This window comes from Linderina pennispora (assembly GCF_002104995.1).
Source record: "Linderina pennispora strain ATCC 12442 chromosome Unknown DL89scaffold_6, whole genome shotgun sequence".
NCBI classification, from domain to species: Eukaryota; Fungi; Kickxellomycota; class Kickxellomycetes; order Kickxellales; family Kickxellaceae; genus Linderina; species Linderina pennispora.
In genome coordinates this window covers 236,263-262,946 of record NW_024468254.1, presented here as the reverse complement: position 1 = coordinate 262,946, position 26,684 = coordinate 236,263, and the positions used below count along the sequence as shown (strand labels likewise).

Here is a 26,684-nt window from a genome sequence, read left to right as displayed (position 1 = left end):
GACCCGGAATTTGGTGCGGGATGCCGCATTTGATAGCGGGTTCCCACCGGCTTGTAGCGAAGCGGGCATGCCATCTTATGCCCGGGTGCATATAGCGGATGTCCTCCATTGCTGTGGCAGATACCATGCGAATGTAGGCGGGCCGGATACATGCATGATGGCGATAAGGCAAGGGTCCGGGTCGGAAAAACAAAAAGCATCAACAAAGCTTGTCCTGGTCCGAGCCCCTAGGCTTCGAGATCCGCGGAAATCTAATTATCAGTCCTCATCAGCGCCAGCGGATTTGGGGTGGCTGCGTCTGTGGGTACATGCTAGGGAAGGCAGCAGCATGCAGCTTGGCAAGGAGGCACACTCAGTATAAAAATAGCCCTGAAGCTTGGCGCCAGTGCACATGCTGTTGTTCTCTTGGTGTCGTCACTGACCTCGGCTCTCTTCATCTCATCTCAATTTCCACCAGCTCATTACTTTTTTCCCCCAAGGAGAAAACATGTCCTTTGTTCAGAGTAAGCGTCCAACAGCCTGCATAGACTGTGCGTAAGGGGGTGGAGCAGCAGTGTCTAAACCACAGAAACTTCTTGTCCTAGAAGAATATTTTGCACCGAACCCGACCACGGCGCGCGGACAGGCCGTGCGGCTGACAGCGGACCCCGCCGGCGAGCGGTTCGTGTACGCCAGCGGCAAGACTATCGTTATCCGGTCGCTCGCGGATCCGTCGCAGGCAAGCGAGTACACGGAGCACCTAGCGGCGACAACGGTGGCGCGGTTCTCCCCGTCGGGCTACTACGTGGCATCAGGCGATGTGTCCGGCAACGTGCGGATCTGGGACTCGGTGAATGCCGAGCATATGTTGAAGAGCGAGTTCCGGCCGATCTCGGGGCGCATCAGCGACATTGGGTGGGACGGCGACAGCCAGCGCGTGTTGGCGGTAGGCGATGGCAAGGAGCGATTCGGACACGTGTTCTCGTTCGATTCGGGTAACTCGCTGGGCTCGATTGACGGGCACAGCAAGCCGATCAATGCGTGCAGCATGCGGCAGAGCCGGCCGATGCGTGCAGTCACCTGTTCGGATGACGGTACGTGTGTGTTCTTCCACGGCCCGCCGTTCAAGTTTGACAAGACGCTGAAGGACCACACGGGGTTCGTCAATGACGTGCGGTATGCGCCCGGCGACGCGTATTTTGCCAGCGTGGGCTCGGACAAGAAGATCTTCCTGTACGATGGCAAGACCGGCGACCTGGTGCGGCAGGTGGCTGCGGACTGCCAGGACGCGCATACGGGGTCGATCTATGCAGTATCATGGAGCCCCGACGGTAAGTTCCTTGTGACGTCGTCGGGTGACCGCACGTGCAAGTTCTGGGATATCGAGGCCGACAAGCTCGTGCATACCGTCGCGGTTGGCAAGGGCTCGACAGCGCCCGACCACCAGCAGGTCGGTAATGTGTGGGCAGGCTCGCACATCATTTCGCTGTCGCTGTCAGGCGACATCAACGTGCTGAGTCTCGAGTCGCCTGAGCCTGTGCACGTGGTCACCGGCCACCAGAAGGCCATCACAGGCGCAGCGCTGACACCGTCGCATGTACTGTACACGGGCAGCTATGACGGCAAGGTTTGTGCCTGGGACTTTGGCTCTGACGCGCCGGGAATTGCAGCCAACGTCTCTGGTACGATGGCCAACGGGCAGATCAGGGCCATGGCAGCTGCGGCCGATTCGCGCGTGGCAGTCGGGTTCCTCAACGACTCGGTACAGTTCGTCAGCAATGCGCAGCTCGCGGGCGGCTCCTCGATCGGACTGGGGGCAGCACCCCGCTCATTGGCAATCTCCAGCAGCGGCGACGCGATCGTCGCAGTGCTCGAGAACGACGATCTGGTTGTGGCACGCAATGGACACGCTGCCAAGGTCGCTGTGGCCGAGACGCCATCGCTGCCCAGGGCCGCTGCCATCACACCCTCGAACGGACTGGTCGCTGTGGGCTTCCAGGACGGCTCGGTGCGCACCTACAAGCTCGACGGCTCGGCGTTGGTATTCACGGGTGCAGTGGTGACGCGCAACAGCCGCGAGATCACGGCGCTGCGATTCTCGCCCACCGGCGACCTGCTGGCGATCGGCGATGCCGGCGGTAAGATCATGCTGGTCAATGCGGCATCGGGCGATCTCGTGACGTCGCGCTGGGCATTCCACACCGCGCGCATCTACTCGATCGCCTGGGCTCCCGATGGCGCGCACGCCGTGTCGGGCAGCTTGGACGGACACGTGATCGTCTGGAATGTCGCCGCGCCCATGAAGAAGATCCACATCCGCAACGTCCACCTGGGCGGCGTAGCCGCCGTCGCGTTCCTCTCGAACGACTCGATCGCTAGCACTGGCGCCGACGGCAGCGTCAAGGTCTTTGATCTGACGTATTAAATGGAGGAGTATTATTTCATTTCACTTTCTGCAAAATAAACAAAAAAGCACTGGTGTCTTCTATATCACGACAAGAAATACAGGCTGGCCACGATGCTCAGCAATGTCAGGGCGGCTGCCATGGCGAATATGATGAACCGGAACTTGGGCTCCAGGTCGCCCAGGCGGTACCATTTGATAAGCTGCATCTGCACAGCGGCGAACAGAACCACGCATACGCCCAGTAGCGCATGTAGGGCTACGCCGGTCTGCACGCCCCGCACCAGCGACAGCGTCAGCATCAGCACCGCAACCGCGACAGTGTACACACTGCCGAACCGCTCGATCACCAGGTCGCGCCGGCTGGTCCCGCCAAACAAGGGCTCGTCCATAATGTGAATTTGCGAAGAAAAAACAAGATATAAAGAACAAGTGGGGAAGTATCGGCTGAGAACCAAAATGCAGCCCAAGCAAGAGGAAAAGAGAGAGAAAATCGCACTATTTCTAAAGCGCGAAGACCGAAAAAAACAAAGTGAATTTCCCCCTCAGCTCCCTTTTAGGCTGGCAGCTGCGCCAAGCAAAACAGTCCCCGGGATAATACCGCCAAGCTATCGCCATTAGGATTCCACCGGATGCCCAACGCCAGGGCATTGGCAGCCGGCACCTCGCACACCATACATCCCTTGGCGTCCTTCCACAGGTAGACACTGGACGATCCCGTGACCACTGCCAGTACCGACTCCACCGGGCTCCACCGGAACTCACGCACCGCCAGCTGCATCTGCACCACCGCCACACACCGCATGCGGTCGGTCCGCCACACCCACACGCAGTTCGGCATGGTCTCGTCGCGCGTCGCCAGAAACACTCCGTCGGCGCTGAATGCCGCCGAGACGCCTTGCCGGCTTCCCACCCGGTGGATATCTGCTGGCACATATTTCTGCACCTTACCCTGCACCAGATCGAACCGCGTGCGCCGCCGCGCCGCCGGGCTGCCCAGCGCCTTGGCCTGCTGCGCCAATGGCACATCGACGTCGACTTCTAGGAACACGTCGGCTGATGATGGCGGAATGCGGCGGTGCTCCAGCGTGGCGATGCTCCGCCACGTCAGGTCGTTCAGCATCCGGATCTTGCGGTCCAGCCCGCACACCGCCAGGAGCTCGCCCGCCGGCGCCCACACTGCGCGACCCACGCCCAGCCCAGAATCCGCCAATGCACGCTTCATGATGCCGATTGCATTCAGTACCACGACCGAGAAGGTCGCGGGCATGTCCCAGGCACACAGGTGGAGGCCGTCGGGCGACCATGTGACGCCCACACAGTCCACCATGTCCTCCAGCGGGATCTCACGCGCCATCTCCCACGTCCCCACACCATATATGCCAATGTAGTCGCGGTAGTCGTGACGCTGCACCAGCGCCATGTACGTGCCCTCGGGGTGGAATGCCAGGCTCGCCCACCCTGATTTTGGGTGCTGGATGTACCGCCGCGCGCTGCCGTCCAGTGCCCAGATCGACAGCCGCAGCTCCAGCTCGCTCAGCGTCAGAATGTGCCGCGCATCCGGGGACCACTGCGCGCGCGTCACCTGTGCTGCCTCATCGATGATGCTGCAGCGCCACTGCTCGTCCTCTAGCGACCACACATCGACGCGGTTCTGCGCATAGGATGCGGTCAGAATATACTGCGAGTCGCTCGACCACGCCACGTCCTGGATGGCCGAGTATTCGCATGCGTATACGCGCTGGATCCGCTTCGGGCTCTCCGAGTCGCGTACTATCAGCCGGTGCTCCACGGCCATGGCCACGTACTGTCCGTCGGGCGAAAACGACACGAGCGAACTGCTCTGCTTGTACAGCTCAGAAAACTCCATGTCGCTGCTGCCTGTACGTAAAAGAGAAAAACAAGGGTTGGTTGACGTTTGGTGAATTGAAAAAGAAAAATGTAAAGCAGAAAAGTAAACAACTGGAGGGGAACAGTGATCCGGGAATCTGATCCTTTTACTTGGGCAGCCACTTTTCGGTCCGGAGCTTCTCCGCCGCAGTCTTGTACTTTTGCGCTGCCGCCGAGTCCCTGACGCTGTCGATCAGCGCGGTCCACTCGGCGGTCTCGAATGCCGTGCGGGCCGGCTTCCGGAACGCCTCGCACTTGGCCACATGACGCAGGGTGCCAACCGAGTGCTTGACGATCTCGGCAAACCGCCCCGCCTCCACAGTCTTCGCATCCTCAGTAGGCATAGCCACCGATGCCAGCACCGCCGCAAGCGCACTCTGCATTGCTCCCACCAGCTCGGTGGCCAGCGGCACAGCTGTCTTCTGGCCCGCCTCCTCGGCCAGCCGCTGGGCGCTCTGGGCCGTCAGCGCAGCGAGCTCAAACACGTGGGCCTGGCGGAACGTGTTGATGGCAGCGCCGGGCTTGCCGAACTCGGCCACAGCGGCGGTGGCCAGCTTCCAGGGCACTGCCAGCTGGGCAGCGTGCAGCTTGGCTGCCAGCGGCTGGAAGAACGGCGTCTGCAGTTGCGAAGCCTTGCGGCCAAAGAAGTCGCGCTGAGCAGCGGCGTAGCACTCGCTGACCAGCTTCTCGCCGGGCTTGCCGTGGGTGTCGATCACGGCACGTGATACGAACGCCGACAGGGCGCCCAGCGTGCGCAGCTGCGCCAAATCGCCTGCCCGCATGGCCCACTTGTGGGCAATCTCGAGCACACTGGCCGCCGTCTCCATGGGGAACTCCTGCGGGAACTCTCCGGCACCGCGGCGGTCAAGCATAGCCATGATGCGCTCGTAGATTGGGCGGTTGCGCGAGTCGCGTGTGATGCTCTTGGCCTGCCGCACAAGCTCCAGCAGCAACGTCATCACGAACGCGTGCTGCGGCTGGCGCGCCATGAACACGTCGGCCAGGTCCAAGACGCGCAGCTTGAAGTTGGCAAACGAAATCTTGAGGTTGCGCGCATCCGCCTTCTCCTGCTTCTTGATGGCAAAGATCTCCGCCAGCTTGTCGTCGAACACCGTCATCTGCTCGTCATCGAACTCCTCCCCCTCCGAGCCGCTGGCTGCATCGTCGCGAACCACACCGTCGCCCAGTGCCTCCTCGATCTTGCGACGCAGCTCCTCGTCGACGGCTTCGATCTGCTCCGGTGCAATTGCGTCCTCGTCTTCATCCTCCTCAGGCTCCTCGTCCTCCTCACCGGCGCCCATGGCCAGGTCGTCGGCAATCTCCATCTCCGTCTCAATATTGCCGCCGTCCTCACCGCCCATGCCCTCGCGCGCCCGGATCACGCCCAGAATCGACTCTAGCGCATCCTCTGTCAGCATGCCAGTGAACGGAGCAAACACCTGCACGCACAGCTTCCGCACCGCCGCCGACTCCTTGGTCATCAGGCTGATCAGAATATCCGTCAGCACCTCCACCGGCATCGGCTCCCCTTCCTCCTCGGCCTTGGCTGCCGCCCGCGTCTTGCGCTTGGGCAGAGTCTTCTTCTTGGCCCCGTCAAGCGCCGGCACAAGCTTTTCGTAGCACTCGCGCAGCTCGCCCAGCGCATCCATGTACTCACTCGCGTCGTTGGCGGAGTTGGTCAGCACCGCCAAAAGGCAGATGTTGGCGATCAGGAGCTCAAGGGCCCGGAACCGCAGCGCATTGTCCATGTTGCTCTTGGCCTGCTGCGCGGTCTTGGCCGATATCGCCTTCAGGTCCTTCAGCGTCGCCTCCACCTCCGGCAGCACCTCGTCAAAGTTCGCAATGAACGGACGCGTGACGTACTGCTTCGCCGCAGCCACTATGCGTGTCAGCGCTGCTGTGGCCCAGACGGTCCCGTCACGTGCGCAGCCCACTCCCAGCCGCCGCGAATCGCCGCTCTCCTCGCCTGTCTGGCGGTTGAGATCGCCGACGAACTGCAGCAGATCGGTGGCGCACTGCGCGCGGTTATTGGCTGAGATCCGCGGAACCGGCGCCTCAGGGCACTCTGGAATGGTCTTGGATGCATCAAACACCTCGAGCGACGCATGGACTGCCAGGAAGTTCAGTACATTGCGCACAACCTCGTCGGTGTTGTCGGCCTTGGCAATGCGTACCACACGAACCATCTGCATGATCGCCCACTGCCGCTGCTTCTCGGCTGTCCGCGTGTTGAGCTCCTCGGCCTCCTCGCCGTCCTTACCCGGTGCCTCCGGGTTGATGTACAGCTTCTGGAGATATGTGACGTAGTCGGTGATGGCGCTTGCGTCCAGCTTCGCCACAATGCGGTTAGTCACCATTGCACTAAGTGTGCTGCCGCTGTTGCTGCCTGTGCTGTTCTTGTGGCTCAACAGGTGCGTCAGCATTGCAAATCCGACCTTGCTGTCGGCCTCCGCCGCCCTGACCAGCTTCTCGGCTGTGCGCGCCCCGACCTTGGCCAGCGGCGTGTTTTTCTTGACCGACACGTTTTCCGACATGCACCGCACCAGATTGGGCGTCATCAGCGTCGGGATCATCGCCTGGCTCATGTGCGGCAGCACGCGGTCTAGCAGCAGGAATCCCCAGTACCGCTTGAACTGCGATCCGCCCGGAGCAAACAGCCGCCCATCAACCACCGCATCCCACAGCTGCGCAAAGCCTGCCACATGCGTGCGCTCCGCACCGCGTGCCTGGCCAAAGTACAAATCGAGGATCTCATCCCATACCGTGTGCAGCTGCGGGTGCCAGCTCGAGAACAGCGCCGGGTTGTCGCTCGACGACTCGCTCAGGATGCTTGCCAGCTTGCCCATGTTCTCGCGGCACAGCAGGTGAGCGCCATGCCACTTGGGGAATGCCGTGTGCCAGTCGAACTCTGGGAATGCACGCCGCAGCCGCAGCGCCAGCAGAAGCTCGTCCGGCGTCTCCACCATGCCCTTGTTCAAGGCAATCCCCACAAGCTGCGCAATCAGCGAGTCGCGGTCCTCGTGAGCCGCCAGAACAGGCACCAGCGACGCCATCGTCACATAGCAAATCTCGCGGCAGTAAGTCTTTTTCGCCCCGATCTGCGTCAGCTCCACCACAATCCGCTTGATATCCGCTGCCGTCGTGCTTGCTGGGCGTGCCAACGCCCCGGACTGCACCAGCGCCATGATACCAAACACCCGCCCGAACCGCATGTCCCGCTGCTCCTGCCCCTTCATGCTGCTTGTCGCCGCGCAGTGCTTCCACAGCAGATCCAGTACCACCTTCGACGAAATGCACGGCACCCGCGCCAGCAGCTCTGTCAGCGCCAGCGAGAACCCTTGCCGCGCCCCGTCGCGCGGACTCGCCAGGCCCTTGATCAGACGCTTGATCGCGTATGCCACGTCCGACGCGCATATCCGACCCAGATCCTCCTCCGTCGCCGCCACCTCTGTGCTCGCCGGCATTGCCGCCTGGAACTCGCACAGAGATGTGATCAGCTGCGCCGCCGCCGCAACGCGCTTGCTCTCATCCAGCGACGCGAGGTCCCAGTAAAAGTTTAGCGTGGTCGACATTTCTGCTAAAACAAACCTTTGTTCACCTCTTGTAATATATAGATCTGTGCTTTTTATATGATATGGAACGGCTTGACAAAAAACGCACGTCCCGTTGTCAATTCCAGACAAAAGTGTGTATAATATGAAACGGGGGATATGAGGTTAGAAAGAGGCGGTCAAGAGAAGAGGAAAGCTGGAAACCCCCTCGACCAGCGCACTTTTTTTTTGCTCCACTGATCACCGATACAAAAAATTTTCTTTTTTCGCTAATGAGCCGATCAGCTAGTAGCCACGGATCATCCCACAGCGGCCAGCGGGCAAAGGGGCATCCTGTCAGCCCCGCTGGCAGAAAAGGTGCCACAGACCTTGGCTGCATATCGGCTCGCATGTACGCATGCTCCCTCCAGCTGTCTTCGGCCCAATACATAACCTCGCCCATGCTCGTCCTATACATCATTGCTGGCCTGACTCATACACTTGGCCTGGCAGCCGCTGCTTCTGTAGACGCCTCTGTCAGACACCAATGCCCCTATTGCCGACTCGGCTCGATTTCAAAAGCTCCTGCTCCTTCCCTCTCCATCCCCAAAATTTGCTCTGCAGTCAGCTCGGCGCGCTTGCTAAATCTTTAGTGTTATCTTCGCCGGTTTTTGTGCCAGCTGTATCAAGCGCATATTTTCTGCCCACTTTTTTTTTTCCTTTCCTAGCTAGTCGCGATTTCTATATTTCTTCTTCTTTTCCTCATACAGCCCTAACAATGTCGCAAGTTCGCCAGGTTTCGTCGCTCTTCAAGGTAACGTTTCGCTGACGGGCTTTTTTCTGGTCGTGGACCTGAATCGCACCCCTGTAAATTGGACAAGTGCCGGAAGGGCGAGTATTTAGTGACTGCTAATGTTTGAATTTGGCTGAGGTAGATTTCCCGCTGGGTCGCTCTGGGCGGTGGTCTCACATACGGTTACGTGCACTCCTGCACTCTGCGCAACGATGCCGAGACGAAGCGGATCAACGACAAGTACGCCCACCAGCTCACGCTTATTGAGGAGGCGAAGAAGAAGTTCGCCGAGAAGAACTCGTCGGGCAGCACCGAGTCGTTCAACTTCGAGGACCCGAACTTTGACGCCGACAAGTGGTTCAAGCACATTGAGTCCAAGTACTAGATATTCCCCTCCAACAAATAAATCTCGAAATGGTTGAACCTGCAGCGTTTAACTCTTTTCTAAACCTCCTGTGTGTCTGGTTTGCAGAATGCCTTTAAAAGTCGACCGGATCCTCGTCCAGGCCCAGCCACTCGTACAGCTCGTCGATTTCGTTCGCCTTGAATGCGTCGTCGTAGCACCCCTTGAACTCGCCGTCGACGTGGATCTGCGGGATGGTCATGTTGCCCAGCGACTTGACCTTCATCCGCCGCTTCGCCACCTGGTCCGCGGCAATGCACACAAAATCGTACTCGATCTCGTTCGCATCCAGCATGAGGAACAGATCCTTTATCTGCTTCTTGTAGATGCGGTTGCCCGACACCGTCGAGCCGAACACGCGCACACGCGGCTTCTCCTCGGCAACAGGGGCGGGCCCGTCGTCCTTGTCGGGGAGCTCCTCTTTGGGGGATTCTTCCTTAGCCGGGACCTCTTCCTTGGGAGACGCTTCGATCTTGGTGGAGTCCACTTCAGCAGGAACCTCTTCTTTAGGAGACCCCGTCTCAGGAGACTCTTGACGAGCCTCCTCAGCCTTGGGAGACTCCTTCGCAGCACCCTTGCCCTCATCCTTCTTCTCCCCAGCTGTCTCCTCTTCTTCCTTAGCAGGCGCAGAGGGATCCTCGAGAACCGCTGTGACCTCAGTCACGGCTGGCATGGCTGCGAGCTTCTCGGTCAGCTCCTCAATGTCAGCATTTGCGGTGGCTACCCCATCTGCTGGCTGCTTCTCGGCAACAGTATGCACGGCCTTGTCCTCAACAGACGTCATTTCTAGATGATGCGTAGTAATTTTACAAGAAGGGGTTATGCACAACAAATATGGAATAGCAGTGAACGTAACGAAACAGAGCAAAAGAAACGTTGGCTGGCCAGGAGAAGCAAAAACAGGTCGCCGCTGCTTGTCAGAGCGCCTTGGGCGTGGCTCCTGAAAAATAAGATCCCAAATCACGAAAATAATGCGCTGTTGGCTGGTGAAGCTTTCGCCAGGCTGCCTCCGCCGCCATGGCCTGTTTAAAAAACTCCTTTTAACCCATCTCCGTCCAGTCTTTTTGTTTTTCCTTGTGCACATTGCCTTGCCCCCTTGCTTCATTCCTCACTTTTTTTCTGTACATAACTACTTCACGTCCCTTCCCTCAAAAATATGAGCACACAGGCTATTGTCGATAGGATCGCTCGGAAGAAGCAGGAGCTGGCGGCGCTGAGGCGGATACAGGCGCTGTCGGAGTCCACAGACGCACATTGTATGGAACTCAACCGGCAAATGAGCAAAGTAGTCCAGCAGTATGCAGCCATGCTGGCCATTGCCAAAGGCTGGTCAAACGCCTTTGAGAGCGCAGTGCTGGTGGATGTCCCGCAGTCCACCAACGCTGACGACGATTCGGAGCAGCCAGAGAGCGTCATTCGGATACCGGTCGAGAGCGACGGCCAGCAGTGAGAGAACGAAAAGCACCCTTTCTCGCAGCTCAGCACACCATACTAGCATTTATTTCTTCTTAGCGCCCCCATGTGTCCCTCCCGAATATACTCCAGCCATATATGGCATCTACTCTACGCTTGCCTCGAGCTTGCGCTTGCGCGATTTTTCCAGGCGGATCTCGTTCTTGACCGAGTCTGGCACTCTGGCAACAAACGCATTCTTTCCATCCTGAATCATTTGATCGACCTCGCCCATGTCCGCCTTGCCAGTGCGCGAGCGGCCAACCAGAGCCACATTCTTGGTTGACGGGATGCGTAGAAATTCCTTCTCTGCCACAAACCCACACGTGCCCATGATCCTCGAGATGTGCTCGACGTATGCGTGGTACTTGCTCTGGCCAGCCACAGTCGCAAAGTTCATTTTCTTGCCCGACAGGTCATGTGGACAGCATGGAATCACCACAAACTTTGTCTTGGGCGACTTGGCCGCTATCAGCGGGATCCAGGGGACCAGCTCGTCGGCGTGGTTGCCGATGATCCAGTCAGCGTCCGCAGTGTAGTCGAACGGCTCGAGCGTCGAAACACGCAGGTCAACAGTAGGCTTGAAAGCACTCCACACCTTGCGCGAGCACTGGTCGACACCGTGGCCCTTGAATCCTTCCGCTGCCAGCAGGCTGACAAGGAGCCCGTTGCCGCATCCCAGATCAACAAACGACGGGCTGCCTTTACCTGGCTCCTGGGCCCACAGGCAGATGAGCCAGCTGGCAATGGCGATATCCTCAAACACGAATTTGCGCGGATCGGTCTGCTCTGGCCAGTTCTTCACCCAGTAATCGGCATACTTGCCCTTCAGCTCCTGGTACTTTGCTATATACGCCTCGTGGTCAACCAGCACGTCGTGCACCTGCCGCTTCTGGTATCCAAGCCGTGCAGTCGCTGTCCACTTGTACAGCTTTTTGACCATGTCCTTCCAGATCCCCTTGTGCTTTTTCGTTGCCACCGTCGCCCCTGTCTCCAGCTCCTGCACCAAGACTGCCAGCTGCCACGGGGCATGATCCGCTCCGCCATCACTGCTTGTGGTGGGCTCGAGGTACCCGAACGCAAACTCGCTGACCTTGGGATAGTAGAACGGAATGTCAGCTGCAGACTGAGTGCGTGGGATGAACCTTGCAAGTACATCATTACAGACACGGACCACCACGACCTCTTCCTTCAGCGGCTTGTCCTTGTCCAATCGCTTTGGATGCAGAGTACGGTGGGTCCGGCTGATTTCTTCAATTCCCTCGCCCAGCCACAGTTCGTCGGTGGTACCGCACGGCTGCTCGTCCAGGACCTCAGTGCGCTGGACGGGTGGGATCAGGATTTCAGCCTCGCTTGTCCACCTTGCTACTACGCCCAGGAAATCGCTGTCCTCAGTGTCTTCGATATCAGCTGTGGCCAGTACTCGCCAGGTGGCGCCGCCGATCTGCATTTCCTTGACAGCGTCAAAGTAGTACGTGGGCTGGAATTTCGCAAATGCTGCCACGCGCTGCGCCTCCAGAGTTGTATCAGTTGCCTCTGCGCCGAGTATAGCCTTGGTATCTGTCTTACCCATCGTCAAATGCAGAAAAGTGTCTATTCCATATCTACTCTGGTTAGACGCCGCCATGATCATATGATAGCGCCCAACAGGATATACTTTTACTGTGCTACTATGGATCCATGATCATTTGTGCTGCTACACCTTATCTGGCTGGCAAGTGTGAAAATATTAATATTAAAGTAATTTTAGAGACATTGCATGTGGGCACTGAGTCAGCACATCCTGGAAAATAAAAGATCTGTGTTGACAGACCCCACCTATGCCTTCACGCTTTTGTAGCCTTCTCAGCAGCCTCTCGCTTCATGATCTCCTTCTGCTCGGCAGCAGTTCCCGCCATCTCCTCGAGCGTACGACCGCGACCCTCGACACCAAAGAAGTACCAGGGAATCGAGATCAGGACACCCAGACCAAAGAATCCACAGGTGACACCCAGAGCACCGCCAACGTTCTGTCCGCCGCCCGTGTTCTCAAACACTGTGACAAGAATGCGCGGTGCGACCGCTCCAGCAATCCGGCCAAAGGCAACAGCAATGCCGACACCTGATGCACGCAGCTCCGTCGGGAAGATCTCAGTGAAGGTCGGGTACGCTGTAATCCACGCGAACGTGTATCCGACCTGGTAGAAGCAATAGGCACCCAGCACGTTGTTTCCGCTGCCAGAGTTGGCTGCTGGCAGCAGAGTCGCGCACCCGATGATGGCCAAAATGTAGTTGCATGGAATGAAGATCTTGCGGTTGACCTTGTCCATCAGGTACGCGCACAGCAATCCCGCTGGCAGTGTCGTGAGGTTGGCCATTGCGTAGAAGAACGGCATGCGCTTGTCGGGGATGTTTACCATAGGCAACAGCGCCAGAGACAAAAAGTTGCTCATGCCGTAGTCACCAAACGCCTGGGAGAGGTTGAGGATGGCGGCGAATGCGCAGCGGAACGGGTACCGGATCACGCACTGGATCACGGTGAGGTTCTTGATCTTGGAGCCAACCCGCTGCAAGAAAGGACGGTTATCAACAAAGGTCTTCTTTGCCTGAACCGCATCGGCCAAAGCAAGATCTTCCACGCTGACGCGTGTGTCGGTCAGCGGCTGCTTGGCTATGGCCTCGATCTCACTGACCAGCTTGATTGCCTCCTCGTACCGCCCCTGGGTGATCAGCCAGCGCGGCGACTCGGGCAGCTTTGTACGCGCCCACAGAACGAACAGAGCAGCAAGGGCGCCAATTGCCATGCCGACACGCCATCCGACATTATCGGACGTGTGGTTGACAAGCGGGATTTGAATTGCAGACGACAGCAGAGCGCCGACTGCCCAGGTGGACATGACAAAGGTGTTTACAGTACCGCGGTACCGGGCAGGGATGAACTCGGAGATGGTCGAGTTGACAGCAGTGTACTCGGCAGCAACACCGATGGCTGTGAAGAACCGGAATGCGAGGAACATAGGGAAGTTGGCCGAGGCGGCTGTAATGACAGTGAACAGCGAGTACATGCAGAGCGTGCCGATGAACGATTTTTTGCGACCAAATCTATCAGCGAATGAGCCGAAACCAAGGGCACCGACCATGGCGCCTGCCATCCACACCATGGTGATGTTGGTTGCATCCTTGCTGGTCACACCAAAGTGGTGCTTGAGCAGACTCATGACACCGGACACAATGGAGGTCTCGAAGGCATCGAGAGCCCAGCCAGTGCCGAGAATGAAGGTGACCTGTGTGTGCCAGCGCGACCACTTGAGCTGATCGAGACGCTGGGCGACAGTGAGTGGAGGATCGGAAAACTCGCTGGTCTTCACACTGTCGTCACTGCTCTTGGTGGTGTCCACATTTTCCTTGTGAACGTCTGACTCTGACGATGCCGGCGGTGGCGACGCCTTGCTTTTGAAGAACCACATCCTGCTTTCTCTCCGTTTTAAGAATGTTCCTGCGATATCAAGTAGACTAGGACGTGCGTGGCAAATGTTAACGCAGACGGAGAACAGTAATTAGAAAGGCGTGATCCAAAGGATTCGAGAGCTTCGTGGTTCGAATGTTGAAAGGAAGAAGCACTGTCGGTAAAACTGACCCGTTTATATACCTGTCAGAGCTAAAGGACTGATTTCAAGAACCGGCATACTTGAGTGCTACTAGCTACTATCAGCCTTGCTTAGGTGTCTGGTGACTGCCGCATGCATAGAGGATGTGTGTAGGCTGGCAATGAACGAGGTAGACGAACCCGACCACGTTTTGCCAGCAGTGGCTTTACCCGTGTAGAAGAGAGCAATGAAGATGCTGTGGCCGATATGCAAAGGAGTGCTGCAGACCACCGTGGCAAAATGCTAGCGACGAAAAACTGGTTGGCCAGCAAGGACGTCCCTCCCAAACAACGAATCTCCTTCTCTGACGTTACGCACGAGGGGTACCGAAAGGACCAACAGCACCTATGCTCATCTTGCATCTGCCCTATTGCTAAAACGGCTAGGGGTATCGGGCTCGAAGATGCTCGCTCACCACCGATGCAAGCTGCTGCAGTGCAAAACACACACTACAGCACCTAGTGTGTCAGGGGGTGATGTAGATTTTGCGCGCCCAAGAACGTGCTCCTTTTCATTGCAGGAGAGTGAAGGCTACTGCTGGATAAACAACACACTACATTTCCCAAGGATTGTAAATCTCTCCAAAAATTGTAAATCCTCCCGAACGGTGAAATCCATTGATCCAATATCAGTCTTAGCGAGATGGAGTGACTTCAACTGAGGAAGAACGGTGCTGGTCGCTGAATGAACGTGTCTGGATCCATTGGCATTGTCGACTGGAGATGTGCACATACAAAACCCTGCTGCTCGGTACATTCTGGAACAGATCCGAGAACGGATGGATTGTCGGGAGAGGCGGGTCAGTGGACACTGGGCCCGGAATAACAATGAGAAGCCTTTGCCTAGTAGCACCGTACATGCCACATGCACTGCCACAGCCATCTCTACTGTATATGCAAGACATTGCTGATAACAGCAGATGCACTTTCTTTAAACAAGCGTCTTTTATTGTGGCTGGCATGAGATAACGGCAAGGGCCGAGGTTCAGAAAGAGGTAGAAGAAGATTGAATGCAACGCCATGCATCTCTCGGCGTCTACAGAATGGGGTTGGCAAAGTTGTAAACCTTGGCTCCCTCGCTGTAGTCCTTGCCCTTCTCACGCTCGTTCAGCGGCGGGAAGCGGACCCGCTTGTCGGCATAGTACGCCTCGCGGTTGTCGCCCTCACTTGCCGGATTGTACGTCATGTACAGGTTGGCACGGCTGACATTGGACTTGTTCTCACCCGACACATGGGCCAGGTACGACCCAAAGACAAGAATGTCGCCGGAGTTGCATTCCACAGGAATCCACTCCTGCTTGCTGACCCACTCCTCCTTTATAGATCCATCTTCATGGTGTGGCAGAATCGTGCCTCCCTGCTGGCTGCCGGGCACAACATGCAGACACCCGTTCTCGATATACGAGCCATCGACAGTGAATAGTACGGTGATGTGGCTGGCAGGGCCAATGTGCGTGAAAGCAGGCGCATCCTGGTGCGGCTTGAACCCCTGGCCGCCAGGCAGCTTGGCGTTGATCTTCTCCTTGAACAGAACGTATGGCTCGCCGGTCAGCTGCTCCAGAACCGACATGACCTTCTTGCTGGTGACGACTTCGCGGATGAAATCGTTGTAAGGCGTAAAGTTTTCGGTGCGGCAAAGCTGCATCTTCTGTGTCGCTGGGTTCATCTCGTAGTAGTTCATCCACTTCCCGGGCGTGTCAGGCCAGGACTGCACCTTGCGCACCTCCTTGACCAGCTGCTCTGCCTCGTCAGCAGCAATCATGTCGGTGATCTTGAGGAAGCCATCCTTGTAGTAGGAATCGATTTGCTCCTGAGTCAGAGGGAATTCGTAAACCATGGTTAAATAGCAGAGGAAATGCTGTGTTTGAGAATTTGTCGTTTGAGCTACTGGGCTTTTTGTAGTGCGTATCAGGCAGGGGCACTGGCTTTTATATTGCCGCCCCCTCCTCTGCCTGCGGAAGGCTGCTGGCTCGACAGGTGGTTGGGATCGCACTCCGCACCTGTGCTCAGACAGCGCTGGCATTGGGCTGATAGCACCCCCTCTTCTCCCTGGAGCATGTGGCCAGCTAATAAATAGAACCATGAACTTTTATTATCTCCTGTGCAGCCCATCCCGGAAACCACAACGCACCAGAGTGTCTTACAAGCGGGCGCAGTTCTAGGGTTGGGGGTGAGAGATGGTGTGCCCAAGTGTGTCAAGCATAGCATCCATATCGCCAAGAATCTGCCAAACGTGCTGCCTTACCTCTCACCGGCACTAGCGAGGGCACGAGGATCGTGAAAAAAAAAATCCGGCAGGGTGACAGACTCAGTAATTAGCATGAAAAGGGGCGGTTGTCTGTCACGCTACATATTGGCTTGTTTGCAGCAGTCATGGTGGTGATGCTGACGTGCGTCAGGCTGGCAAGGTGCAGCGCGTCTTGGGTGATCAATGTGCTGCGGGTTTCAGGTGCACGGGCATCCCTCAGAAAAACGCATCGATGGCAGGCATACATGGGTCTGCATAGCTCAGGGCCAAAGCAAACCCAATTGTTCTTTGCGGAATGTCCGCACAGGTTCGGGTCTCGGCAGATCACCCTGGTACGTGCAGGTGCAGGTTCAGATCCAGATGCACAAAAGATCTTTGGCCGATGGATCCGTGCCAGGGCTCCATTCGAGCCGAGCCGGAGCCGACCCGCGGTGATGAGCCGCAGGACCGTGCATATCAAAACTCTCCGATAGGCCGAACCAGTTCAGCATGGTATTCCAGCCAGTTTTTTTTTTTTTTTTTTTTCGCAGGAAGAGCATATTCCGGCCGGGGTGCAGCTTCTTTTTCTCACAGTCACTGAGCAATATATAGCCTCGGGTGCAGTTACGTGTAGACGGCAGATGGCTGGCACAGACTGACCGGCGAAGGCAAGCGTGACGAGACGGGCTGCTTTTATTTTTGTTTTGCCAGCCGGGTTTCGTCATGCGTATTCGGAAGAGCACCCACACGGGCGATCTATACTGTCGGAGGTTTTTGTGACAGGCAAAAAATGGGCCCGGGCCCCTTAGCCGAATGTTTCCGATCTTATCTTTTGTGAACGCTTATCACTGGCCTTGCCACTTTGCTTTTCTCCTGTGTTTGCTCTAATTTACACTTTTATTCAACACGCTTTTTTATTCACATTGGCCGCCTCTTTCAAATCAGCCATGGCTCTCAACCTGACTCTGCGCTCCGCCTGGAACTCGCCCTCGGTAAGCGTCGACTCGTCGGAGCGCTTTTTCAGCCAACAGAAAGCCTGTCTCCTCGGGTGCTTGTTTCTTGCTGCCCAAATCCCAAATGGCGAATTCGCCGTAATTGCCAAGCGAGATGTGCGCACGCAAGCCAATATTCCTGCAAAGATAGTGAAGCTAATAGCCGTCTCCCTCTGTAGATGAAGGGCCTTGCCCTGCGCGGTATCACCACGACAGCAGCTTCGCGCATGGCGGCGCAGAAGCCCGACAACCTCAAGAAGTTCAAGATCTACCGGTGGAACCCGGACACGCCTGCCGAGCAGCCTCGCATGCAGGAGTACGAGCTGAACCTGAGCCAGTGTGGACCCATGGTGCTGGACGCGCTGATTAAGATCAAGAACGAGGTCGACCCGACCCTGACATTCAGGCGGTCGTGCCGTGAGGGTATTTGCGGGTCGTGCGCGATGAACATTGACGGGCGCAACACGCTGGCATGCATCACGCACATCCCGAAGGACGAGCCGTCGAAGGATATGATGATCTACCCGCTGCCGCATATGTTTGTGGTCAAGGACCTGGTGCCTGACATGACCTACTTCTACAAGCAGTATGCATCGATCCAGCCGTGGCTGCAGCGCACCGAGGTGCCCGAGAACAAGGAGATTCTGCAGTCGCCAGAGGAGCGCAAGAAGCTCGACGGTCTGTACGAGTGCATTCTGTGCGCCTGCTGCTCCACCTCGTGCCCGTCGTACTGGTGGAACCAGGATGTGTACCTGGGCCCGTCGGTTCTGTTGCAGGCGTACCGCTGGATGGCTGACTCGCGCGACCAGAGCCTGCCTGAGCGCCTGTCCAAGATGGAGAACACCTTCAGCGTCTATCGCTGCCACACTATCATGAACTGCACACGGACCTGCCCCAAGCACCTGAACCCGGGCAAGGCCATTGCCGAGATCAAGAAGCTGCTGGCCAAGAACTAAGAAGCATACCGGTTCTGCATGCCACCAGCCGCTGTCTTCTCCGGACACTTTCAGCAACAAACACCCTGCATTTTGTCCTGAGTGCCCAGTTACTGAATACACACATCTCTTGTTTCTACATGGAGTCTATTCAGCAAATGTGTATATGCCAATTTTTGCATCCTGTCCAACATAGATGTCCGACGACTCGTGGGCAATGGCCAGCGTGTCAGGCTTCGACACCAGACCAGCAGCAGCTACCAGCGGTGGGTCCTCATCCAAGACCACCTGCATCTGGTCTCCAGCATCCACGACGTTCGGTTCTACAATCTCATCGGCGTCCCACACCTTCAGCATGCAGTCCAGCCCGGCCGTCACCAGCCGGTCGGGATTCGATGGCACAAACTGCATGTCGGAGATCGAGTATCCATGGCAGTCGAGCCAGCATACCGAGCGACCCGCAGCCTGATCAAAGCACATGATGCGGCCATCCGCATGACCAGAGACAATTGGACTACCCTCGAACGGCGCAAACAGCAAGGCGTAAACGAATGGCGGGTTGATCGACTTTCCTGAGCTGCCGTTTTCCAGGACCGTCGACAGTCTCTGTGCAATCCCCTCGCTGGCCATATCCCACACAAGAACCTGCTTGTCGAACCCGCCAGACGCGACTTTCAGATCGTCTGGGTGGAATGCAACGCACGATGCCATCGCCGCATGCCCGCCTGTGAACCTGGCGACAGTTCCTTCGTCGCAGTCAACAACGCCCAAATGCCCGTCTTCGTCGACGAATGCCACAAAGTCCCCACGTGTATCAATCGCCTCGACCTGCCCAATGTCAACGTGTGCTACAAACTTTGCTGCTTGCCCAACCACACCCAGGGCGCGGCTGTCGTATACAAACAAGTCGCTGCCACTAGACACAACTAGGCCGTGCTCGCCGATAAACTGCACAGCTGAGATTTCAGTTGCGAATCCGCGGATGCCTTTGACGGCGCGGCTGGTCCGTTGGTCCCAGACGCGGCAGGTTCTGTCTTCAGATCCTGAGAACAGAGCGTCAGTTCCTTGAAGCGTACCAGATGCAAGCGACGTGATCTGTGCCTGATGGCCATTCAAGCTGCCTGTTTTCTACGTTGCAATCCCGCCCGGTATGATACAATTAGTACTTTGGGTGATGGACCTGTATGCAATGCAGCATTGCCGTTATACTTACTATTAGCGACATATCCCGAGGCTGAATTCTAATATAGTTGGCGCACTGACTGGGCCATTTGCCAGTCATGCGGGCCCCATTCTGTATCAGCACGCTGGTACAACTATGGATCATCTGCAAACTTGCAATTCGTTACATTCTTGCGTTTCAATTGAAAAGTAGAGGCATCAAAAAGGGAATAGACAATCTTGTAGAATTCATGTCGTTCAGGCACCACTGGTGCTCGCTCACTTAGTACTCGGATCCACCAGCACTGTCACCTTATCGGCAGCAGTGGGCACTTCGGTATCAGGCACCTCAGGCTGCAAGCTGACTGCAGAAACGTCCTTGGGGTATGCCCTGCCCATAGACAGCTGCAGCTCATCGTGCGGGGTTAGCGCGTCGAGGCATCTACCAGAAACTGTTGCCGTATCTTCTTCACGATCCACCAAGATCTCAGCAGCGTCAATATTGCTTCCCTTGGACACTGGAGGTGTAATAAGCTGCTGTGCCCTATCCACATTGTCTGCCGCAACCATCTCACGATTCGGCTTCCTGACAGGACTGGTGCTGTCACGCCAGTGCATCCAGGCAGCAAGGTCCTCGGATGAAATGTCATGCGACATCTCGACAACAGACTTGCGGCGTGCTGGCGCGTGTGGAGTCGACGACCCCGACTTGCTCGGCTTCATCGCGCGCGACCAGAACCGCTGCTGGATCTCCATGTCGCTGGTGTCGGCTTCAGAGTCATTGATTGTCTCGAACTCGCGGTCCATCAGGTTGGGGAAACTCAGAGAGCTGCGCTTGCGCAGACGGGGTGGTTGCTGCTCAGGAGGAGTAATGGCGGGGATCGAGATGGGCACGCCGTCGGTGGTCTCGGGGAGGCCAGGCTCTTCAGGTTCACTGGCAGAGGCAGCTTCTTCTGTATTAACCTCAGGCGCCAGTTCCTCTTCGTCAGCTTCATCAGCATTATCCTCTTCATTGCAGGCCATTGCAGCATCTGTCACCGGCATTGCCCCTTCCACCTTGATCTCCTCAGCCTCGTCTTCAGCCTTGGTCGCAGCCGGCGTTTCGGGTGCACTGTCCTCGACAACGACGACAGAGACTTCGGTGTTGACCTCCGACTGGACATCCACTTCAGCATGCTTGTTGGCCTTTGGTGCCTGTGGTGTGTTGCTTCCGCTCGAGCCTGCCGGGCGGACTGATGCCCGCGTTGGTGGCCCTCCCTTTATGATCCGCAGCCACTGGGCGTCAAGTGACTGGTCATCATCGTTCGGGAATGGCTCGTCATCCTCATCGCCCCAGTTGATACGCGGTCGCATCTTTTGCTTCCCAGGTGTCTCGCCCAATCCCGACGAGCGGGTATGGCCAAATTTACTATCGCCGCCGTCCGATCCACCCGCTGCCAGCGGCAGTGTCATGCTCTCAGCCGACACGCCTTCCTTTTTCACCGGCTTTTCTGCTGACTTCTCTGACGACTCGACTTTGCCCTTGTTTTCGTCGTTAGCATTGACTTTGCCAAGAAGGCCACGCGGGTACGGTGTTGGGACACGTCCAATAGCAGACTTGAAGTAGCGCGCAGTGCTGTCCTCATCGCCACCCTTGTCGTCATCCTCGTCTTCAGACGATGATGACGTAAGGAACACTGGTTTGGCTGGTTTTTTCAGCTTACGAGGGTCAGCGCGGGGGACGGGCGACACAACGGTTGCAGCCTGGGCACTGTTGTGAGTTGCAATCTTGCGCAGAGCGCTGAACGACCGGCTGCGTGACGGCACGCGCGACGACCGCGATCCAGTGCCAGAAGCCTTGGCCGAATCGTCGGAAGGTGAGGGCTTTTGTAATCCCTCACCGCTGCCGCCGCTGCTACTATGCCCAATCAGCAGGCTACCAGTAGTGTTGCCTGCAGGTGCCAGTGGTGATGTGGGTGCGTGGTACCGCGCATTCTCCATTGCCAGACGCGGGCTGCTCTTGCTCCGGCGCTTTAGCGTCAGGCCGGTGTCGCCCCGCTTTCCATGCTTGGTTGGGCTCTCGCCAACTGAAGTCTCAAGCGACATGGGCACTGGGGCATTCGGTGACAGGGTGGTGTAGCTCGGCCGAGTAGTGGTCTCGGCAGACAGGCGGCGACCCTGGGGACGGCTAGCTGGAACAGGCAGCATTTCCTCCTCAGGCTGTTGCTGCTGGAACGTAGCTGGGTCAGCGATGCTAAATGCTGAAGGGCGACGATAGCTTCCAAACCCAGTTGACCCTGCCGTAGACTTGAGCCTGATAGTCGGCGTGGGCGGGGACCTCAAATCGATCTTTTCTGACTGCACCTCATCCCAGCCCTCGCTTGCCCGACGGTCCTGCTGGACTTCGCCAATATGTGCAACCTCGTCCTGCCGGCGCTGGTTCATCTCGATGTCAATGAGCTGGCGGTGCAGCTTCCAGTAGCGGGCATCAGCTTCGGCAAACTGGTCGATATGGTCCATGCTGGCTGTCCGGTTGACCATTTGCGGAATCCCGCGCAGGCTGCCGGGCTGCTGTTGCACGAAGCTTGAGCGACGGGAGATAGTCGGCTCTTCGTAGTTCACCGGCTGTCTCAAAATAGTGACATTGGCATCCTCGCTATCGGCAAGAACCGTGCCATTTGTCGTGTTGGGGTTGCAATACGCATGCACATCATGCTGAATGTCTTGCTGAGTGGTACCTACACCAGTACCATGCTCCGCTGGCATGACAAACTGCGAGCCACCGGGACCGCCAGCCGGCGTAGCTGGGCCCGGCTGGGTGGGCATCTGTGGCATCTGCTGCTGTTGCTGCTGTTGCTGTGCGGCCCCGCCAATATCAAGCGTTGAGCTCAGGGTAAACCGGTAGACAGTGCGCTCACCTTTCGAGTCTTCAGCCTCACACGACACGGTGGTCTCGAGTCTGATTGCGTCTGTGCCGCGCTCAAACCTGGGCACACCGTGCTCAAGGCGCTCGACATCAATGCCGTCGATCTGCGAGTGGAGCTTGCGAGCAACCACTGCCTCGTGCCAGCGCTGCAGGAACTGGCCTGCAGCATCGCGCGCATTGGACTCAGTGGCCACACCCTCCTTGAACTGCATACCGCCGGGCGCCTGCGGGATACCACCATCCTCGGAGCGGTTGCGCTGGCGCACATGGCTGATCTTCCACGGCGTCTCAGCCGGCAGCTGGCTGCTATCGATCTGATCCATGACATGTGGAACCGCGTACTCGGCTGCTGGTGGAGCACCTCCCCATGCTGCAGCAGCCACAGCAGCTCCAGGCTGGGAGTGACCCAGGATTGGATCGGTGGTGGCATGTGGAGTCTCCATTGGTGCACGCACCCGCTGAGCCCATGCACGGCGCCGTGCTTGTTCCTCACTTGACTCCCAGATCGCGACCGGGTTGACGATGATGGGTGTCTTGGGTTGCGGGTAGTAGAGCGGAGAATCACCGCTGCGGCTGCTGTGGTCTATGCTCTGAGTTTGGCTCGGGCTGCGCTGGTGCTGGCCACCCTGGCCATACTGTGGCCCAGCATTGCTGCTGCCTGAGTCATGGTACCACTGTTGCTCGCCGTTGTAGCCTTCATGACCCCCTTGGTATTGGTGATGGTGGTGGCCAATATTGTGCATGCTGTGCGAGCGCTGATGTGGCTCGGTGTACTGCTCACCACTTGGCCATTGCTGCTGGTGCCCCTGGTATTCTTGGCGATGCTCGTGGTGCCGTGGCTGCTGGTAGTACTCCGAGCGATGGTGCTGATGATGGTAGTGGTTCTGCAGTTGTTTCTGCTGATGGTGGTATTCTTGCTGTCGAGGACGGTACTGAGGCTCCATCACAACCTGCGACGCTTCATACAGGTTCTGGTGGGGTAGGAGCGACCTTGGCACAAACTCTTGCTCCTGGTGCTGATGGCCCAGTTCCTGAAGGGGGAACACATAGCCGCTGCTAATCGGCTGCTGGTGCTGGTCAATATGGCGCTCGACAAATGACTGGTCGTATGAGTGCGGCTGATACTCGTCGTGGTGCATCCACCCCTCGCGCGCGACGTCCTCCCATGGGCGCTGTGAGCTCATCCACTCTGGCGCACCCTGGGGCTTGGGCTGCTCGTAATGCTGCTGGTATGTGTCAGCAACTACGCCATGCTGCTGGCTGCTATCATCACTAGAGCTGCGAACAAATAACTCAGAGATCTGTCTGTATGCTTGCTGCTCAGGCTGTGGCAATTTGCCGTGACTCTGGTCATCGGAGGACGTGGGGTGTTGCTGCGGCTGGTCGTGCTGCACTTGCTGCTCATGGCTGGGATGCTGCTCATGGCTGTGGTGCTGCTCTTTCTGTGGTTCCTGCTGGAAGCCATCGCTAGCTTGGGCGGGTGTGTCGATATGACCGGCAAGATACGCATAGTCAAAGGGATGCACACGGTCATTCGCCCATGACCAGTCCTTGTCCCAGTCTGGCACTTCGTCGGTGGGCTGGTGCTCAGGCTCGGCATGTGCCCTGTCATCGTTACCAGGCTGGTGCTGCTGATGTCTCGGCACATCAGATATACCATGTCCAGTCTGCTGCTGAGGGACGTCGGCTTGCGGGGGTGGGGTGAGCGGCTCAGTGATATGGTGGTACCCTTTGCCCATGGCCAGATCCTTGTCGAACGGGCCCTTCCAGTACCGCCATCCAGATACATGCTCGTCGTGGATATGCCACCACAGCATCACCAGCTGGCGCCACCGCTCGGAGACTTGGGCATCGGCAACCAGGCCGCCGCCAGGCGTGCGGTTCCAGTGCCACGGCTTCGACAAGCCAATGAAGTGCACAACCCGGACGTCATGGCCGAATCGCTGCATCGCAGGCTCGTAAGTGTAGTAGACATTGGCTGTTGCGTTGTACAGGAACGGCAGGCGGCGGTAGGGCGCCGAGGCCGACCAGTCTGAAAACTGTTCGTTCAGCAGGCCCTGGTCAGCACCTATAGATAAAGCAAGTTGGGGAGAACAGCGGATAATTCAGTGCGATTGCCACTGTTGCATGTTTGTTCGCTTGCCGCGGGAGATGTTCAAAGCGATGAACACTTTGTCATCCACGCCCAACAGAGGATCGCTGGACCAGCGCAGCAGAGAGCGCGCAAGACATGCCTGCTCGCTCAACAGGTTGCCCTGGTGCTGCGTATGCAGGCTGGCGAGAGCGGCCAGGAAGCAGCACAGCCGCATGCTCTGCAGCGGGGAGGGGGCAGAGGATTAGGGTGCGTTGTCACTCACATCCACAGACAGCACACACCTCAGGGCACGGTGATGTGTGGCTCGCCCGCGATTGTCCTGTGTTGCCAATGTGGACGTGGCATTGAGTAGTAGAAAATCACACACGCGCCAGCATTCCCCGCAAGGCGCAATTTACGGCTGCAGGCCGGCAGACATGGCTCGGGAGAGCATGGGAGATGTACAAACACGAACAAAATAGCATGGAATCTTACCGTCAAAGCTGGCGCCTGTAGTCGCCGCGCGCTGAATAAGCTGCCTGTGGCACTGGTAGCCTGGTGCGACCACCAGAACACCCGAGTTGAAGCAGTCAGGCCATCCAGTGTCCGGCGACGCGGCCACCAGACCGCCGTCGTTCCAGTCAGCCATCGATTCCCGCCAACTGTAGAACCGGTCAAACACATCATCGATCGACTGGCGCACAAGCGTGTCGGCATCTAGGTAGCACAGGGCGTCCCATGCGCCAAACAGCGCCGGATCCCACAGCTGGATCTTGGTTAGAGTGCTGCGCAGATCAGGCCTCCCGAGCACCGACAGCCCGCGGTGGTCGTCCGAGAGCTGCAGATCGGTCTTGATCACGCCGTCAAAGTGCTCGTGCAGGCGCAGCAGGGACTGTGGAGAGAGAGTGCTTGGTGTGGCCAGGCACAGAATGTTGTGGCCCGTGAGTGTGCGCCGCAGCGAATGCAGGAGAACTAGCGCTCCATCCACGTACCCGTCGCTGGTCACAAGCGTCACGTATGCGAACCGTCCGGCCGTGCGAGCCTCTTGGACGCTGCTCATTATCTGTGGTAAATCAAAGGAACTGGTCTATCCAGCGGGGCAAAATGCGTATGGGTGACGTAACAAGCTACAAAAGGGCGTGCCCGAGGGAGTGAGTAGGTTTGCGTTATCTCTCTGCTGCCTCGTGTGTTTGCTCCCAGCTACCGGCTACGGAGCGGACAAATAAGGTTTGTTGCTGTAGTGAATTGCAAATTAGAGTTTACAAAGAAAAAGGCCCAGCGAGGGGTGGAATAGCTGAAAAATAGAAACGGATGGCCGGTATTAGAGAGAGCGGTGTGGGGGAGAGAAAAGACCAGAAAGAGAAAAGGCGTGAAGGAATGAATGGATAGAAAGGCACAGGCGAAAATATCCTCGGCAGATTTGGTGTGTTGCGGGAGAGGGAGCATGGTTGCCCTGAAGAGTGGAGTGGAGTGGAGAGACAGGGACAAGGCAGGCGATGCAGATGGACGCGGCCCAGCGCGCATTCAGCGAACAAAGCGAATGGAACTAAATAAGCTCTGGTGCAACCGGCCATGCTCCTCCCGCCATGCCCCAGGCGCATCCGCCGAGGCGCGCTGATAAAAATCTCGGCTCCAGCAGAGGGAGCCCTGCGCGGAGCCAGTGCGGCTGATTGTCGCCCAAGGCGAGGCTTGGGTCCTGCTTGTTTTAGATATGCCCGCTACCCTAAGCTACGCTCTTGCCACACACATCTCTCCAGGACCGGGCCCAGCACATACGGACGCAGGCGCACATGTCTGCCTGAGGATCCCTTGGGAGAGCCCACCAGGCAATCTGCGCTGGTTGAGACAAAATGTACATTACCTTTTGTGGGGCCAAGAGTGAAAAAATAAAGTGAATAGTTGCCAGCACTGGCAAAAGGCAAGAAGGACTAACAAACACAGAAGGGCGTAGAGAGAAACAGAATGGGGGTGCGAGGAGTAGAAAGGAGAGAAGCAGCAGGACCAGGTTGTGCTGCTTGGAGCTCAGGCGGCCCATTCGGCTTACGTGCGGTGACCGCCAGATGGGGGAAGGAGGATCACACACCATTGTTGGTCTGCTCACGAACCCAGGAAGCACACTAGGGACAGCAGCCCGTCTTTGAGCAACACCCGCGCATTTCCTGCCAGCCCGGCAATTTCACTGCACCACTCTCTGCGGTCTCCTCGGGTCCAGGAACATCCACGGTCTGGTGCCGTTGGGGATACGATGTTTCTGGATGGAGAGCTCCACCGAGGGAGCGATGTCAGCACCGGCAGGATAGCGCTGGTATTGGCC

The 26,684-nt window shown here is 57.5% G+C and overlaps 14 protein-coding genes across 14 annotated transcripts; 4 read left to right on the top strand and 10 right to left on the bottom strand.

Annotated features, from left to right (window-relative positions):
• The first annotated feature begins 412 nt into the window (after nucleotides 1-412).
• DL89DRAFT_267217 (WD40 repeat-like protein) lies at nucleotides 413-2,470 on the top strand. Its single transcript, XM_040887402.1, has one exon. It carries the CDS (start codon nucleotides 845-847, stop codon nucleotides 2,402-2,404), a length of 1,560 nt encoding a protein of 519 aa, XP_040743613.1. The 5' UTR covers nucleotides 413-844; the 3' UTR covers nucleotides 2,405-2,470.
• Nucleotides 2,470-2,775, bottom strand: DL89DRAFT_292656 (uncharacterized protein; the record flags this gene model as incomplete). The annotated part of the gene is made up of 1 exon (XM_040890328.1): nucleotides 2,470-2,775. One exon carries the CDS (start codon nucleotides 2,773-2,775, stop codon nucleotides 2,470-2,472), a length of 306 nt encoding a protein of 101 aa, XP_040743612.1.
• Nucleotides 2,776-2,939: 164 nt separating this feature from the next.
• DL89DRAFT_223296 (YVTN repeat-like/Quino protein amine dehydrogenase) lies at nucleotides 2,940-4,253 on the bottom strand (the record flags this gene model as incomplete). The annotated part of the gene is made up of 1 exon (XM_040884634.1): nucleotides 2,940-4,253. One exon carries the CDS (start codon nucleotides 4,251-4,253, stop codon nucleotides 2,940-2,942), a length of 1,314 nt encoding a protein of 437 aa, XP_040743611.1.
• A 41-nt stretch (nucleotides 4,254-4,294) lies between these two features.
• Nucleotides 4,295-7,995, bottom strand: DL89DRAFT_267214 (uncharacterized protein). The gene has a single exon (XM_040887401.1). The coding sequence runs from the start codon at nucleotides 7,843-7,845 to the stop codon at nucleotides 4,381-4,383; it is 3,465 nt and encodes a 1,154-aa protein (XP_040743610.1). The 5' UTR covers nucleotides 7,846-7,995; the 3' UTR covers nucleotides 4,295-4,380.
• A 516-nt stretch (nucleotides 7,996-8,511) lies between these two features.
• Nucleotides 8,512-9,045, top strand: DL89DRAFT_267212 (uncharacterized protein). The gene is made up of 2 exons (XM_040887400.1): nucleotides 8,512-8,617; nucleotides 8,739-9,045. The coding sequence occupies exons 1-2, from the start codon at nucleotides 8,582-8,584 to the stop codon at nucleotides 8,979-8,981; spliced, it is 279 nt and encodes a 92-aa protein (XP_040743609.1). The 5' UTR covers nucleotides 8,512-8,581; the 3' UTR covers nucleotides 8,982-9,045.
• Nucleotides 9,046-9,075: 30 nt separating this feature from the next.
• DL89DRAFT_257266 (uncharacterized protein) lies at nucleotides 9,076-9,783 on the bottom strand (the record flags this gene model as incomplete). Its single annotated transcript, XM_040885516.1, has 1 exon — nucleotides 9,076-9,783. The coding sequence occupies one exon, from the start codon at nucleotides 9,781-9,783 to the stop codon at nucleotides 9,076-9,078; it is 708 nt and encodes a 235-aa protein (XP_040743608.1).
• Nucleotides 9,784-10,048: 265 nt separating this feature from the next.
• Nucleotides 10,049-10,565, top strand: DL89DRAFT_267209 (uncharacterized protein). Its single transcript, XM_040887399.1, has one exon. It carries the CDS (start codon nucleotides 10,156-10,158, stop codon nucleotides 10,447-10,449), a length of 294 nt encoding a protein of 97 aa, XP_040743607.1. The 5' UTR covers nucleotides 10,049-10,155; the 3' UTR covers nucleotides 10,450-10,565.
• DL89DRAFT_267208 (DUF1613-domain-containing protein) lies at nucleotides 10,146-12,045 on the bottom strand. Its single transcript, XM_040887398.1, has one exon. It carries the CDS (start codon nucleotides 12,022-12,024, stop codon nucleotides 10,558-10,560), a length of 1,467 nt encoding a protein of 488 aa, XP_040743606.1. The 5' UTR covers nucleotides 12,025-12,045; the 3' UTR covers nucleotides 10,146-10,557.
• Nucleotides 12,046-12,174: 129 nt separating this feature from the next.
• DL89DRAFT_267207 (MFS general substrate transporter) lies at nucleotides 12,175-14,018 on the bottom strand. The gene has a single exon (XM_040887397.1). It carries the CDS (start codon nucleotides 13,895-13,897, stop codon nucleotides 12,278-12,280), a length of 1,620 nt encoding a protein of 539 aa, XP_040743605.1. The 5' UTR covers nucleotides 13,898-14,018; the 3' UTR covers nucleotides 12,175-12,277.
• A 557-nt stretch (nucleotides 14,019-14,575) lies between these two features.
• Nucleotides 14,576-15,252, bottom strand: DL89DRAFT_149753 (uncharacterized protein). The gene has a single exon (XM_040883523.1). It carries the CDS (start codon nucleotides 15,096-15,098, stop codon nucleotides 14,712-14,714), a length of 387 nt encoding a protein of 128 aa, XP_040743604.1. The 5' UTR covers nucleotides 15,099-15,252; the 3' UTR covers nucleotides 14,576-14,711.
• On the bottom strand, nucleotides 15,113-15,913 carry DL89DRAFT_222835 (PhyH-domain-containing protein; the record flags this gene model as incomplete). Its single annotated transcript, XM_040884606.1, has 1 exon — nucleotides 15,113-15,913. One exon carries the CDS (start codon nucleotides 15,911-15,913, stop codon nucleotides 15,113-15,115), a length of 801 nt encoding a protein of 266 aa, XP_040743603.1.
• Nucleotides 15,914-16,851: 938 nt separating this feature from the next.
• On the top strand, nucleotides 16,852-18,367 carry DL89DRAFT_267204 (succinate dehydrogenase and fumarate r). The gene is made up of 2 exons (XM_040887396.1): nucleotides 16,852-17,295; nucleotides 17,475-18,367. Exons 1-2 carry the CDS (start codon nucleotides 17,251-17,253, stop codon nucleotides 18,249-18,251), a joined length of 822 nt encoding a protein of 273 aa, XP_040743602.1. The 5' UTR covers nucleotides 16,852-17,250; the 3' UTR covers nucleotides 18,252-18,367.
• A 10-nt stretch (nucleotides 18,368-18,377) lies between these two features.
• Nucleotides 18,378-24,245, bottom strand: DL89DRAFT_257261 (WD40 repeat-like protein; the record flags this gene model as incomplete). Its single annotated transcript, XM_040885515.1, has 4 exons — nucleotides 18,378-19,351; nucleotides 19,444-19,464; nucleotides 19,494-19,546; nucleotides 19,675-24,245. The coding sequence occupies 4 exons, from the start codon at nucleotides 24,243-24,245 to the stop codon at nucleotides 18,378-18,380; spliced, it is 5,619 nt and encodes a 1,872-aa protein (XP_040743601.1).
• A 540-nt stretch (nucleotides 24,246-24,785) lies between these two features.
• On the bottom strand, nucleotides 24,786-25,430 carry DL89DRAFT_257260 (nucleotide-diphospho-sugar transferase; the record flags this gene model as incomplete). The annotated part of the gene is made up of 1 exon (XM_040885514.1): nucleotides 24,786-25,430. The coding sequence occupies one exon, from the start codon at nucleotides 25,428-25,430 to the stop codon at nucleotides 24,786-24,788; it is 645 nt and encodes a 214-aa protein (XP_040743600.1).
• Between the last annotated feature and the right edge of the window lie 1,254 nt (nucleotides 25,431-26,684).